Raw genomic sequence first — 16,371 nt, forward strand, 5'->3', positions numbered from 1 at the left:
GGTTCCTGCACAGGCACAGAAGTTTGCTAGTATGCCAGCTTGTAGCTGGCAATTTTGATGGTAAAGAAACAAAGTTTTATTAAGGGTACCCTGATGTCTTTTCTAAAGTAAGCATATTGTCTTGTTCTTTACTGTTCAGAAATGTTCCAGGGTGTTTAACTTTAGCTTTCCTTCCCCCCGCCCCCCTTTAGATGGCTAATTTATGAAGAGCCTGGTTTCCAGGGAGTCCCTTTAATGTTGGAGCCTGGTGAATATCCTAATTTAGCATTCTGGGAGAAGAAGGAAGCCTACATTAGGTCCATGAGGCCCTTGAAAATGGTAAAATACTGTTGTTACTTGCAAGTTTTGTGACCTATGTTTATGTGTTAGAAGTAACATGCTAAGGTGGGTAGATTTTTTTCAAGACTGATAAAAATGTAACTCTTAAAAAAAAAAACAAAACCAAAAAAACCCCAACCAACAACTTTTTAGTCTATAAAGTTCTTGAGCTTTCAATGTCTGATAGCATCCGTTTCTACCTTTAATCTGCCTTCTTACTTTCACTTGTGTTCTTCAAGGAAGGCTTCATCTTTATTCTGTCTTTTTGTGAAGAGTTGATGACTCTGAGTACAGACAAGTTTTTTTGTTTGTTTGTTTTTGTTTTTAACAGGGTGGTCGCAAAGTTGAATTCGGTGGAGAGCCAAAGGTAAAAGTCAGTATTTATTTTATGGTCCAAAGGTATTTTATAACACATGAACTACACGTGGGTAGGTAAATATATCTTGATCACGTACCAACTACTTATGGTTTAGGGGCTGGTCCTACCATATGTGACCACACCATGAAACTGCAATTTCGGTCATGTTTATGCATCCATCACATACATATATGAAAGTATTAACAGCTATCTGGGTAATGCAGATGGGTAATGAACATGCAAGCCCTCATGTTCCACCTCTAAGGTAAAGACTTCTTGAGGAGAATAGAGAGATCCCACTAATTAGTTTCATAATTGTTTTCTCCCTCCATATGCCCATGCAAAAGAAACTGTTTTCAGAATTTAGCATGCTCTCTGCAACTTTTCTTTTACTTCATTTCTGCTACAGGTAATCATTTATGAGAAGCCTTTCTTTGAAGGGAGACATGTGGAAATAGAATCGGAGATCTTTATGCTTGATGACAAGGAATCAGAAGAAAAGACAAGACTTCCACTTACATCAGTGGGATCCATGAAAGTACTGGGAGGAGTGTAAGTGTGGGAAAACACCAATATTGCCCCTTCAGCTGCAGTCGTAGCTCCATAGGCTGGAAATTGCACTGGACAGATTCAGTACCTGTTTCTTTTATCTGTTTTCCTAGTTTCTGGGTTTAGATAGATGCGTGGGTTAAATTTGCAAATATTCACAGCAAAAGAACAAATTTCACACATGTGTATTTGCTCCATAACAACACGGAGTGGCAGTTGTCCATTTTCACATGCAGACTCTGTTGTTGTTGTTGTTGTTTAGTTGGGTTGCTTATGAGAAGCCCGGGTTTGAAGGCCATCAATACTTGCTGGAAGAAGGAGCATATCGAGATTGGACAGACTGGGGTGGCTATGATGAAGAGTTGCAGTCGCTGCGACCAATTGTTGGTGTAAGTTCCAAGAACATATAGTAGGCATCTCCTGAGTGCACTGAGACATCATGTTGTATTTTCCTTATGATGCTTCTCTTTGTTTTAACAGGACTTCACAAGCTCCCATATGATAATGTACAGTGAAAAAGACTTTGGATCAAAGGGTTCCAATATTAATGTGTTAGGAATTATTTCCAATTTGAAAGACACCGGATACGGGCTGAGGACACAGTCTATAAATGTGCTAAGTGGCGTGTAAGTGATATTTTTAATCGCTGTTTAATTTAAATGTGCTATTCTTTTTAGAAATCCATAGTATTTGCAGATGTTTTTCAGCACTGACTTCTAATGTCTGTGTGAAGTCTTCAGATAAAATTTTCTGCCCTCGACTGCAGAATGTGAAAAGTAAAGTTTTTGTGAATATGTACAGTAAATCGGTTTTTTTCTCATTATAAGATCAGATGGTCCCAGGAAATGTTGACTTACTGATACACAAAGTATGAGATTATATTTAATCAGAGAAGTAGAAAGAAATAGCTTGTTCTTGTGGCTGTATTTTCTTAAAGCGTTTTAACAGCAAAAATTGTTATGGAATCAATTTCCAGTTTTGAAACTAATTTCCAGGCTTCTTGTGTTTGACCAGAGGCAAATTCTTTGCTCTTTCTTTCAGTTGTGTGTATAGTGGAGATGACTGTTACAATGCTCACTAGTACATTCTGGTATTGAGACTTCAGCTGTTCTGAAAAGTAACATTGGTTTTGCAGCGAATCCTATAGGCTAATAGTGTTTTAGTACTGTGGCATTGTTTTCATTGTTGGGTTTTTTTTTTTTAATGCAGTGGTTCCCAAAACTTTGTATTGGTACGGCCATTAACAACTCTTATTCTTTGTGCCATGTGTGTTGTCACATGAAGTTGATAAGTTCATAGACTTCGCTGTTTGATTAATTTAGTACATCGGTCACAGATTGAGTTTCACAGCCTTGCAGACTGTGTTAAAGTATTTTGGAAATACAAATGACTGTTAGCAATCATGTCTCCAAATATACAAAATTACTTACAGTAGTAGAATCAAAAGAGTGTGAGACATACGGTCTCTCCCTGGCTGGTATGCAGGTGACATGCTGAAAGCTCTGCCTTACCCAGCCACACCTTAAATCTTTCTCTGTGTTATCTGTGAGATATCTCTGCAAGTTTTGTCTGGATAAAGATTGCAGAATCAAGCTCAGTGCATTCCAGAGGAATGCTTTTAATTTGTATATGAATATGGTGCGACAGCATGTTTTTTTCTGCCTCATGACGTTTGAAGCCACTGTGCCCTTTTGTCTTCTGTAATATGCAAGGGAGATTAATGGGAAATTCACCTCTAAAGGCTGGGAAACAAGTTGTGGGTTGCCTATCATGCCCTTTGTAGTGTTCTAGTAAATGTGTCTGTTGCAGCTGAGATAGGAGTCATACCTGAGTTTGAGTATTCTAGTAATTAAGAATCTAATACTCTGATGATAAAGGCAGCTAGAAGTCATTACAAACGAAACTCTTGTCCCACAGATTCTGCTACTGCTCCTGTAATCTCACCTTGTAGTCTCTTAAAGATGTAATTTGTAGCAATAAGCTTTTTAAAAATTTAGGTGCATTGTTCATAAGGGGTGACTAGCACCCAGCTCTTAACAGTCCTGTACGACCCTTTTGTTTCCAAAGAGGTGAGTGTTTGGGGATTTTGTGGTGGTGTTCTTACTAAATGCTAATGTGTCAGAAAGCTTGAATGAGTCACGTTAGGTCATGCTTGGTAATAAAATGCTTTATTTTAAGTGTTAAGTAACTGTTCAGGTAGAAAATTTTCTTACCATTCCTTCCAAGAAATCAGTCATAGAGCAATGAATAATCATTGAGCAATTTCCTGAGTAGTTTAGACTGTAATGTAGGTGATGTCATTGTGAACTGTGACAGATTCAGTAAAAGCTTGTCATAATATTGTGAAGTAATCTTCCAGGTATCATATAAAAAATATTTCATTTAAAAAAAAAAAAAAAAGCTAAAGAATGTAAGCTGCCCTGAACATTTCGTAGCAATTTTTTAACTACAGGTATCTGGGGTAAGCAGTTAAACTAGTAACAGGTGACAGATGATCTGTATTTCTCACACAATTAATTTGATTGCTCTGTAATTTAAAGGGTATATCAAAGAAAAGAAAATCTGACACTGCAGTGCACAGATACTACTGAGCAAGTTCTAAGCTAAACTGTGTCTCTAAATTGTATGCTGAAGGCAGCCCAGCTCTGCATTTGGGGAGTGAATATTCCATTTTAGGGTGATTGAGTGCTAGCTGCATTAAAGTTTTCAGCTACTGTGTTTCTGAAGAATGTGTCCAAGCAATATTTTAATGCCTTTGCTAAATCCATTGTAAAGACATCCTGAAAAAAAATATCCTAAGGTGATGAGGATTGACTTCTTTAAAAATGAAAATGTTTTGCTCTTGAGCATTCTTCAGAGACTGGCCAAGCATAAAATCCAGGATATTTTATTAATTTGCCATTGGGGCAGAAGAAAGCAATCCAGACTGCCTGAAAATAGGAGAGGCCTTTCTTCTTTTAAGTAGGGTTTGATCTTTACTTCCAAATTGGCAGAATGTTAAGTGGCAGAAAATGGAAGTATTTACTAGCAGCAGGTAACACCCTTTACAAGTTTAAGCAAGTACTAAAGTCAACTGTTGTACAATTTTGATTTCCTCTCTGCTTAAGAACTCTTCAAGCTTATATTTAATAGTGATCAAAATCACAGGAATTGCATGTTTGAAATGTGTCTTTTCTTTATCCATAAACACACCAAAATTTTGCCAAAAATACTGAAAAAGCCCCTTTCTTTTAGATGATCCTTTTTGAACTTGGTGGAAGAAATTTTCCAGATTTGTTTTTTTTTACGTAGGCGTTTGTTTTACTGTGGTCCTGTAATCAGCCTGGTTTTCCCTTAATTTTCGAGTAAGTAGTCTACAGTGCAGATTTGGCTGCTTCTAGTGTACATATGGATAGTGATATTAAGGAAATCATTAGGTGATGAGTAGTTCATATACAGGAGCCAGAATGTAGTAAATTTAATCTGGATGCACTGGGGAAGGTAACATGAGTGAAACTGGAGAGACATGCAGTACAAGAACAAACCTCCACTGGGAGCTGAAACGGGCAAGAGCCCTTGGGTACCCCATGGGAGAACATTTTAGACAGCTTCCATTTCCCTCCATTTCTGAACTGAGCTGAACTGATGTTCCAAAAAACCTTTCAAGGAGTCATGAAATTAAAATTCACAGGTCCCTGGGATACTAGGAATCACAGGCATGAAAGGGGTATGATAAAGAACCTGATTTCTCTTTCCTATAAACAAGATTTTATTACCTCATCCTCTCTGTTAATCATGCTATAAAACTGCAAGTGCCAGTTAACTTCCTGGCCCCTCCTGGTCTATCTGATTAGCATGTATAGGCCATTGTCTCCATGTAGTATTTAAGCTTTAAAGATTGTGGGTTCTTATTTCAGACCTGAAGGAGTGCTTCTGTGCCTGAAAGCTTACTTTTTATAATGGTGGCATTTAGTTTAATGAAGGTGTTGCGATTTCTTCTGTAGCTGAGAGAGAAGGTTCTTCCAGGACTCAGGTAATCTGTCCTATCCTAAAATGAGTCTGAGCAATGCAAAAAAGGAGATTACCCCTCTCAGCTAGCATTAGAAAGAGCATATGTGATGAGAAATGGCCAATGCTTTAATAGATGAAGTTAGGTAAGATGAATCCTGGGCTAACCACGGGCAAAGCTGATTTTTGGCAAGTTATCTGTGTCTGAGTTCTTTTCTTGGCTGTTCTTCCAGACCCTGTTTGGAGCTGTGCTTCCTAGATATCATATATAGAAGGCTTTGGGGAAAGGTACTGTGTGTGTAATAGTACTAACAATATATAAACAAAGCTTTTCCCTACATCTCTGGTTCCAGGGGCATGGATGGTGCAGGGGAGTGAAGGTCTCCAGGACCACACTGCCAGCAACCTTGGATGAGGCTGTTGCTCAGCCTAACTTAGGCAATTTGTAAGGCTGGGGGTTACAAAAACTGTTGTGTTAGGAGAATGCGCTCCCTGTGGGGCGGGGTTGTGGCCGTGCTGCAGAGGAGTACTTAGTTTTTTTGTGGTGCCTGGCAGCTGGGATGTGACTCTCTTGCTCAGATACGGAGGTGATATCTTGCTCTCCAGGCCTTTCTGTTAAGTCAGAAGTTGGATTAAGGCAGTGTTCCTTCCTAGGGATAGTCTTGAGGTCTGACAGGTTTACCTGGTACTGAATTCAGCTGCCTGTCATTGATGTTGTTATTACTACTCTCAGCAGCTTGTATGGGCTTCTGAATAAAGTGGAAAAGCATAAGTATTTCACCAATAAGCCCTGACTCTCGAAACTCTCGAACTGCATGGGCTGACTTGGATGGGAGAGTGGTACTTATTTAAATCCCATTGATTTCAACATAAACATGTGCAAGTGAGATCCATTGATTACTTCTGTATTCAGGCTTACTTCGTTTCCCCCATCTACAAACTGCTATGGAAACATTCTTAGGAGGCATCTGGCGTGTTTTATCATTCACTTAATATCAGAAACACTTGTTTGCATAGATGTCGATCAAGTTAAACTGTCATGCACTGTAGTTGTACTGTGGCATTTGTGCATTGAAAAAATCTAATGAACATCTGCTGAAGCAATTGGTTAAGGAAACATCATTTTCACAGCTTTTGGTATATGTAGCATACAGGTATAGACACACCTGAGACATTTGAACTGTCTGCTGAATTTATTGTACATACCGATGTCTCTCTGATGAATTACTGTGAGGTGATTTTGAAATATGCCTTGAAATATGCCTTAAGTAATTAGTGCATAACAAGTTAGAATAATTGATTATATGCGAGACAAACGAAGAGATGTGAATAGTGATAAATGTGAATCACTATATGAATGTTTGCCATGGAGAAGTAATACAAAGTTCATACTACCAGCACATACATGTTGATGCAGCTTTATTTCAGTTTGAAGTTATCCCGCTTCTTATATCTGCAGAGACTCTGGTATTTGTTCTTGGAATAAAACTGCAGCTTAATAGCATCCAGTTGCTCAACACACATAGATCATTTTATGGTGAATTTACATGGTGAGACTTAGCCTCCACTGCAAATTATAAGTTCCATATCATTTTACTGCTTTATGATGTGAAATTTTTTGTTGGTGTTGAAACTCTGTGAGAAGACTGCACTGAAAGTGGGTTTTGGCATAACCTAGTGTACACGTGTTATGCAACGCATTGGCTAAAATTAAAAGCCCGTTGACTATGAGTAGAAGATTATCTTGTAGAACCAGGAACCAGCAAGGTGTCCTGATCCCTGCATAAATATAATGAATGAAACTCAGCTGTTACTGTGGCCAGTTCTAATATCGGCACTCAAACAAACAAACAAAAAACAAAGATGAGTTTAAAAAAGAGCCAGAATGTAATTATGGGAAAGTTTGGGAAGTCTAGCAGTGAAAGGCAACAGACATTATGCAGGTTATCACAAAACCAAAGGTAGTGCCAATGTGGGAATGTACTATCTGGGCTTTCAGTATGGAGCCAGGGTTAGAAGAACACTGTAATAGAAGGTTTATTGAATGTACTAGACTATGCATAGCAAGACTAGCTGATAGCGGATACTTCAGACTAGAAATAAAGCACTACAGGGGTTATCGAACACTGGAGAGATACATGTAGTGATTGGGTTGCTTTTCTAATACTTCAAATGTGTATCTCAAAAGTTCAATGTCTTTCAAAAAGGCATAATCTGACTGAGACAGAAGTTATAGGCTTGATGCAGAAATCTGAGTTTGTGGCCTGTGTCAGGCGTGAGATCTGACCGAGTAGTTATAATAACAGCTTTGAATTAAAATACATTAATCTGGTCAAATTTGTGATGGTTTTAATGCTTAACTTTCAAGGATGTTCTTCCTGCTGATGTCTGTGATTCCTAGCAGGGAACAGCCTGCTCTCATTAGCATATATGCCTGTTGCTGCAGCTCAACTTTCTGTTGGGGTGTGTGTTTGCTTAAACAGAACTGAACTGTAGGTACAGGCAACATGAAAAATCAGTATTCCTATCTTTACTGCCCGGATGACTCTGAAAGTTAGTTTTATCCAAAAAATTGTATGCTGGTATCTGTCTGTTCTTCTAGAGAAGAACTTGATCTAGATAAAATAATAGAATTGTGAAACATCTCAAAATATTCTTACTGGAGACAGCTTTTAGGATATCTAGCAGATGATGTATTTGAACTTGTGGTCTGCTTTAGCTAATTCACTCTGATTCATTTTGACATAGTAGAGTGAATGTAAGCAAAATTTGCATGGGTTTTGGAATATCAGATGTACGGGTTTGTTTAGGGTTTTAATAGCATCACAGTTTGGCACTTGAGGGGAGAAATTTTTTATTTGTTCTTACATTAAGACAGTAATGAGTGTGTACATCTGTATTTTGGAAAAGTAGTGTGACTTTTATCCATTGCCCTCTTTTTCTGTCTCTCTTAGGTGGGTGGCTTATGAGAATCCTGAGTTTACGGGGGAGCAGTATATACTGGCTAAAGGGCTATATCCCAGCTTTGAGGCATGGGGGGGGAAGAATTGCAAAATATCTTCAGTTCAACCCATTGTTATGGTAAGGAGTTCATTTTCTACTTGTTTTCCAAGTTTCTCTGAAGTATTTGGGGCTATACTTTTTCTATCAAATTCAGTTTATTTATGTTCTTTAAACAATGATTAATAGTAAACTTTTGTTATGTTTGTTATTCTATCACTGTTTAAAAATTATTTTTTTTTCCTTTTTTTTCCCCCCCTAAAAACTTTTGCAGGATATTGTTGGAAGCGAAAGGGGTAAAGTCAAGGTAAGATGCTACTCTTAAGTTCATGAAACATACTGTGTAGTGTCTGTAATGTATAAATAAAGAAATGGCTTTTTGTCTAGCATAACACCCAGGTATTTGCATAGACGGTTGAGCAGTCAGACAAAGAGTGAGAACTGCAGATGAAGGAAGGCTGCTTTACAGACCTCTTAAGTAAGGCACATTAAGGCCCAAGAAAGGTGGGATTTAATACACAGCTGCCGCCAGAACTTTCTCAGGGCACACGCAATGTTTTGGTTCAGCAAGTGAGCTGTTTTGGGGTATCAGTGATTGTTTTGAGGAGCTGGAGCCCACAGCCCGCTACGCAGAGGTGCAGGTACCTAGATTCTGTTACTGAGGCAAGGGCTCTACAAGTGAGATGATTTTGTTCATGGTACAGTTGTGACTTAATTCCTTTTGAACCTAGGTTTTTGGTTAACAGTTCTGCTAATTGTGGTTGCACTTTAAGGGAATCTTGTTCACTCACAAATACTGCTGAGTTGTGCTTAAAAGTTAATGCCATCTTTGTCAGTAACTAAGAGAAGGAAATGGCAGGGAGAACTTGTCCGTTCAGTGAGTTAACATTTTTACATTGGACTGTCTCCTATGTGCAAGTACTAATACACAGTTTCGACAGCGAGGCAAATGGGCAGCTTTTTTCATCCTTTCATAATTCTGAATCTTTTTGTGTTTGTCCCTGTACAAAGTTACTTTTATTTTCGTTTCAGTCAAAATGGTGAGTATGTCGTGGAACTAAAAACTAGGGAGAAAAGTCTTAGCTGTCTCGTTTTGCATTCTTGATTAGTAGCATGCCTCACTAGAATCTCCTGCATAGGGATAATGTATAAACTATGGAATAAAAATCTCGAGGCTGCTTATTTTCAGCTATGTACATGAAAAATTATTTGCATCTATGTATTATGCACCTATTAAGACCTTATCCTAAGGAAACAAAGAAGTAATGGCTTGTAGTCAACTGCATCCCTCGTCAGCACGTTCCTGTTTGGAGAACGCTGTACATGCCCACACTCGTATCTCTGTTAAGAGTGAATAAAGCTGTAGGCATGTGATAATGTGAATGACTTCTGTGTGATCAGGATTAATTATCCTCTAACCAAATTAGCAGGTTTGTTGCTTCAAAACTTCTTTCTTTTTAACAAGGACAAAAGACTCTGGGTGACGTATCTTCTCTTATCCTCTGAGCAGAGAAAGAACAACTGACATGACTGTAACTGTAGCTTAACAGGCACATAAAGCCTATATACCCTGGGAATATATACCATGCCTGTTGGCATGCTGAGTAGTTTGCCAAGATTATGCGCCATTCATGTTCTGAGAGACAGTTTTCATTTAGTGGGAAGAGTATGTATTTTGGAGATTAAATGGATGAGTAATCTAAAACAGAACATTTATGGCCCTTTACTAAAGATGTGCATATTCTGGTCATTCTGTGGGAATTTAAAAATCTTCTCCAGCAGATAGTCCAAGGAGCTATCTTTGTTAGTGAATTATTTTGTATGTGTCATGGTTTAACCCCAGCTGGTAACTAAGCACCATGCAGCTGCTCACTCACTTGCCCCCCGCCCAGTAGGATGGGGGAGAGAATCGAAAAAAAATAGTAAAACGTGTGCATTGAGATAAGAACAGCTTAATAGAAAGGAAGAAACTAATAATGATGATAATGACAATAATAAAATGGCAATAATAATAATAATAAAGGAATTGGAATATACAAAATAAGTGATGCACAATGCAGTTGCTCACCACCCGCTGACTGATGCCCAGCTAGTTCCCGAGCAGCGATCCCTCCCAGGCCCACTCCCCCCAGTTTATATACTGGGCATGATGTCACACGGTATGGAATATTCCTTTGGCCAGTTTGGGTCAGCTGCCCTGGCTGTGTCCCCTCCCAACTTCTTGTGCCCCTCCAGCCTTCGTGCTGGCTGGGCAGGAGAAGCTGAAAAATCCTTGACTTAGTCTAAACACGACTTAGCAACAACTGAAAACATCAGTGTGTTATCAACATTCTTCTCATACTGAGCCCAAAACACAGCACTATACCAGCTACTAGAAAGAAAATTAACTCTATCCCAGCCGAAACCAGGACGGTATGTTACTGAGTGATTTACAGCCAGAAGTAATTTTTGGTATTGTTACTTTGCTGTCTTGAGCAAAGATTGCAACACTGAAGAGGTAACAAAAAAAAATATGTAACTGAGGAAGCCTGGGTGGTTTAAGTATGTTTTAATCTAATTATTGAAGTAATGGTAGAGACATGAATTGTTTTTAAATATGTTTGTAACTTTTTAAAGGTCCAGTTATTTTCAGAGCCTGAATTCAAGGGTAACTGCCAAATATTTGAAAAAAACACAAGATGTATTGATTCATTTGCTGTGAAGTCTTCAAAAATTTTAGATGGCAGGTAAGTTATATTGAATGAATATTGCAAAATCACTAAAATGGTAAAAGTTTTAAAAAAGCAACCAGCTTTCTAGCACCTGAAGTGGTTTCATATATGGGGACTTACAGAGAAAAATGCTTCGCAGTTTGCACATCAATCTTTAGCTTGCCAGGACAAAACATTGTAAATAATGTTTCTGTTGGTAGGTCTTGCTAAAGACTGAGAAACACTAGCATCATTTTACTTGCACAGAATTCTTAAGAGGCAATTTCTTCTCCTTTGCGCAGCTGCATAGTGTATGACCAGGAGGAATTCTCCGGTAACCAGTACGTGTTAGAAGAAGGAATCTATCCTGACCTGATGGCGATGGGTTGTTCACCCCAAGTAGTTCTAAAATCTTTACGGATTATAAATATTGTAAGTAAAGCTATTAGAAATATTGTAAAGTACAGTACACTGATGACTCTGACCTCCCCATTTTTTGCAACAATAAAAATGCTAGGGATGCACGGGCAACAGAGGAGGGCTTTTTTGTCGTTGTTGGTTTTTTATGCAGTAGCAGTTAAATGTCCTAGCTACAGTCAGGTTTTTTTGCCTCTGTGCTGTTTTTGCAAAGGAGAGGACTTGTCAGAAACAGCTGCCTGGGATCACTGTTCTTAATAACAGCTTATAAAAGGACATCTGTAAAAAGAGTCAAGGATGTGTCAGCTAGACTCTTTATTTCCCAGTAAGAGAGACCACTTAGAGTGGGTTGAGAAATGTCAGTAGGACAGTATGAAGAAATATCTGTATTGTGGCCCTTGTTTTTTATGCATATTAAAAAAGCAGACTTAACTAAGCAACTTTGCATGAAATACATGTAATTATAAACCACTATTGCTATCATCAGGGAAATGCAATTTGAGTTAATCACAAAATAATGCACCCTTCTAGATAAAGTAAAGCAACACCCAATACCATTTGGCAAAATCAGACAGTGGTGGTGTTATGTGTGGTGGATACAAACTAACCAATGTTTACATATTTTGTAACTTATCAGTGGCCAGGAACCAGTTTCCTCAAGCCTACAACCAATCATTACAATGGATCACTTAGGGAATCTGCAAGTATCTTTTAAGATCAAAGTAATTACTAGCAAAATGTGGTCAAGAATCCAGGAACTTACGGCAATATGAAGAGATGGTACTCATTTTAAAAAAGGAGGAGTACACTATTGACTCTCTTCTTTGAATTTGGCAACTTCATTGCACTCCACTGTAATTTTGCTAACCTGTCAGTGATGTAGCAGTTGACGAAGGAGAACTAAATGTGTCATCCTCTTTCATGTCTCTGGAGCATTTTGATGTACAGTGTAAACAAACATCTGCAGTTAAGTATGTCTGCCTTCTGAACTCTTTGGCTGTCCAGTAGACACGTCCTATTAAAAACAATAGAAGTGTTTCTAGCCAAGCTTGGTGGGTGATCATGAATTAAAATAGGTTCTTTTGTACATGTGAGTATCGAGTTCTTGGGTTTAAAATGCTTGTTTCAGTGTGGAAGGATCAGCTTGCTTTTGGAAGATTTATTATTGGTGACAGAGACTGTTGTGTTAAAACAGCCAAATGCCAGTTCTGTGGCTCTTTAAGTTCTTGTAACTTCTGAAACTTGTTCTAGCCCTACAACTTATCACACTTCAGACAGTAGCACAGAGCTGCACCTGTGTGCAAGTCATGCACCGCTGCTTCCTTCTTCGGGGGCTTCCTACCTGCAGAGAAGAGGAGAATGGGTTGCTTCGCTCAGCAGTGTATTAGCAAACCAGAATACAGAGAATAAGAAGTTAGGTGGAAATGATCATATTATATTGTTAATTTTTCATAACTTTACAAAAGCTTGAACCTTATTATTCTAGACACTGGTTTCACCTGTCAGTTTTATGTGGGGACTTTTTTTTGGCAGTGCCAATCTTAACTCCTCCCTACGATCTGCTGGTCCCATAACTTTCCCTGTGATTTTTCTGTGACATTTCTATACAAGAAGAACCTTTGCTATTTTAATATGTAACATTACTACACTTATCTAGTTTAATTCCCCTTTGCAGGGTTCCATTTCTAAGGGACCATTAAAAAAAGGAAATGAAAGGGATATTTGATAAACTTGGGAGTGAAAATTGGAAGGGCTTTTGTTCATAAGCTCAAGGAGTTTGGGTTTTTTATACCACTGTATCTTTCCTTGATTGTGCTTGCTTTACATGCTCCACATGGTTGTGCTGCAGACAGAAAACAGCATTTTTCCTTCCTGAATTTGCTACGTGTTCTTTTTCCTGAACATACTGTAAAAACAACTGTGAATGTGGCTAATGCTTGAACAGTCATGCTGAAAATACTTCTTTTTAATGAGCAACTCTGTGAAATAACTAAATGTAGATACCAGTTCCATACTGTGCAGTACATGGGAGATACTGAAAGAAAACTCATGAGCTGAGCTTGCACTTCTCTGTGTGGGGAACATTCTATGTAACAGTGTTGCTGCTGAATCTAAAAAATGCCCATAGTGGAAGGTGTGGCAGAAAATTGGAGGATTTCCTTTTCTGTCTGTGTTTTCTTTGTAAGTAGATTATTTCTGAAGCATTGCATGTGGCTCAAGGGCTGCTGCCTAACCAGTTGCGTGTCTCAGAGCACAGGTGCAGGTCTGTAAAAGGGCTGAGGGGTCAGAGACACCACGACATCATCGTGGTGCAGCTGTTCCTGTTGGGCTCTTTACCTGTCATGATAACTGGTGTTAACCTTTCATGCTGGGAATGAGCATACTATGATTTTGGAGTAAGCTGAAAGGCCTCTCCTAGCATTTTCCGCAGCCTAGCAGCATGCGTGTGATCAGGAAGCATAGCTTAGCTGCTGTGCGATAACCTGGACTGCTGCAGAGATAATGGTGACACTCGTGCAACATTGTCATCTGGGCCCTTAAACATCTAAAGGAAGATTAAAGAGGAATTTAAGCACTGTCTAGAAGTTGGTTGACATGTCTTACCTAACAGAGTCACACGGAAGCATGGATATCCGCTGCCATGCGTATACAGAGCCACCTCTGCCTTGGAGGACCTGTTTCCGTGCTTGAGGCCAGACTGGAGTCTGTTGAGACATCCTGATCCAGTCGATGTGTTTCAACCATGCCAAACACATGCCAGCAGGAAGGAGCTCTTCTGGCTATGGCATTGGTTTTATGCAGTCATTGCTGGAAGACTTGTGAGAAAGGGAGTGGCAGGGTCATTTCTGTCTATGAGCATAAACTGTAACATCAGGACACTTGGGCTTAATTTACTTTATCCTGAGGGATTTCAAACCCTTACCTACCAGCTTGCAGGGGAAGGCCTTAATTGTGAGAGGTTATTTCCAGTCCACTACAGGTACCTTGCCACACAGAAAAGAGTCCAAGATTCATTATCTAGAAGACGCTTTAAATGGATTCAGTGATGCAGGGAGCTTCATGTGGGCAGAATCCATTTGACTCCAGAAGTGTTTTGACAGAAAGGGAGAAGAAACATCTCCCCACAGCAGTTTGGAGGATTTGGATGTTACAGTTTTTGCTTGAGTCATGAACTTCACCTCAGAAGTATGAATCTTGAAGCTTTTGTCTAGTCAGAGATTGATGTTGCCATAACCTACTATAAGAGTTAAAAATCAGAGCAGTAAGTGATAAGCAGTGCTGACAAGGCTGTCATCATTTGAAGTTGTAGAAATCAATATTACGTTATGTGTGTTCAGGTCTGAAGATGAAAATTCCTACCATGAGTGGGGTTTAGTGCAATGGTAGAGGGATATGGCATTAATTAAAATTTATTTTAAAACAAGATATTATGCAAGAATCAACCACAGACACATTTGTGTGTGCCTTAAGATAAGGAAGTTTTATGTTCCATGCAAGAAGATCCCTTGCATGTTTTGTATAAGGGCTTTTTATTACTTTAAGTAACCTGTTGCAGAGCAAAAACATTATTTAGGGTCTTTGATCTTAAAGAATCAAGAAGAAACCTCTGAAATAAAAGGGCTGTGTGGAGTAACGATGTTCACAGTCACCATCTGGAGTTCTAACATGCTATAAAAGTGCTCATCTTCCTTTTGCAGGAGCTGTCTGAGCCGTGCATAGCTCTTTTTGAAAAGGTGGGTTTCCAAGGAAAGAAAATGGAATTCAGTACAGAAATCTTAAATCTCCAGTTCCTGGGATACAATCCTCAAATAGCTTCAGTTCAAGTACTTGGTGGCGTGTAAGTTTAAAATTACTTTTTGATTCTTTAGAATGATCTACTTATCCAACAGAAAAATTACAGGTGTTAGAAATCAAGGACTATAAAATTAGAATATCATAATGTGTGCAGTGCATTAATGTGGTTTCTTCTTACAGAATCTTTTCACATCCTGTTTCAACAACATGCTATCGCTGACTGGTGCCCTGTGCTAGAAGTTGAAATGAATTTGAATAAAGCTCACAAGGAAACTGGTGTCTTCTCTCATGCCATATTATAAAAGCCAGCTTGCATAGCATCCTTAAAACCAAATTCTGTGCTCTTGGTTTAGGTCTCAGTCATAAAAAAATAATTCAGTTTGTGATCTGTATCGTAAGTTCAAAATGTTTTACTAAGTCTTCACGTTCATCCTTTTACCTAGATGTTATAGACACAGTGGTACACTCAGATCATGATCTGGCCCCTTCTGGCATCACTAATAATCCCTTTTACTTCAGGAAATGGATCAGACTCTTGGTTGTAAACCTAGTGGTTAAATCCGTTAGCTTTTTTTAAGAGTTGTGTTCTCTAAATTTCCTTTTGAAGATCAGTAAAAAAAAAAGTCTGTGATGAAGTTTAAAACTGTCTGGAAGCGTTTTGAAAACTACTGTGCTATCTTCTTCCAGTGTTTCAGCAGATGTGTTAAATTTCTCTTTTTGTGTTGTTTGTTGTTAACCTCTACCTCCAAGATATTTGCCCCACGTATATGTTCAGGTTTTTTCTAACTTGAAGAATGTGACTTATTTTTTTAATGATAGATTCAGGTTGCTGTTGCTTTGCATTTAAATATGTTCTTTCGAAGAGGTAAATTTCGAAGGTGTGTGCCAGAGAGATGCAGTTGGATAGCTTAAGACTGCCCTCAAGTGGATAGCTAATGCCAGATCTATAGAGCAAACCATTTTCCCTGTCTGGATAAGCTGGTCAAAGGGTTTCCTTAGCACACTGAACTGAAGTTTGAAACCTAAAAGTCATAAGAAAAGGTACATGCTCTGTATTCTTAAGTGTCCTGAGATTTCAGTATCTTTCACCATAACCACAGTATAGCTGGTTCTCACTTTCCATAACATGAAGTCAACATCAAGTTACTTCTTTGCCAAGAACATGGTTACCATGATTCAAGGTAATGGAGTCGTGAATTGTGCATGTTTCCAATGAATATATATGTTTTTTCTGGATGATCACTGGAAACGTATAGA

At 38.7% G+C, this 16,371-nt stretch overlaps 1 protein-coding gene across 1 annotated transcript in view; it reads left to right on the forward strand.

Moving 5' to 3' along the window:
* Positions 1–16,371, forward strand: part of AIM1 (absent in melanoma 1) — a 42,862-nt gene that overhangs the window by 17,944 nt on the left and 8,547 nt on the right. The window contains exons 8-17 of the mRNA XM_010573393.1: positions 192–318; positions 650–685; positions 1,086–1,228; positions 1,488–1,614; positions 1,706–1,851; positions 8,167–8,293; positions 8,487–8,519; positions 10,829–10,938; positions 11,205–11,334; positions 15,018–15,157. Of these exons, the coding sequence (XP_010571695.1) occupies positions 192–318; positions 650–685; positions 1,086–1,228; positions 1,488–1,614; positions 1,706–1,851; positions 8,167–8,293; positions 8,487–8,519; positions 10,829–10,938; positions 11,205–11,334; positions 15,018–15,157 (1,119 nt within the window). The remainder of the gene's footprint in view (positions 1–191; positions 319–649; positions 686–1,085; positions 1,229–1,487; positions 1,615–1,705; positions 1,852–8,166; positions 8,294–8,486; positions 8,520–10,828; positions 10,939–11,204; positions 11,335–15,017; positions 15,158–16,371) is intronic.

The sequence above is a fragment of the Haliaeetus leucocephalus genome, unplaced genomic scaffold, assembly GCF_000737465.1.
Source record: "Haliaeetus leucocephalus isolate CR32 unplaced genomic scaffold, Haliaeetus_leucocephalus-4.0 Scaffold384, whole genome shotgun sequence".
Lineage (NCBI taxonomy): Eukaryota > Metazoa > Chordata > Aves > Accipitriformes > Accipitridae > Haliaeetus > Haliaeetus leucocephalus.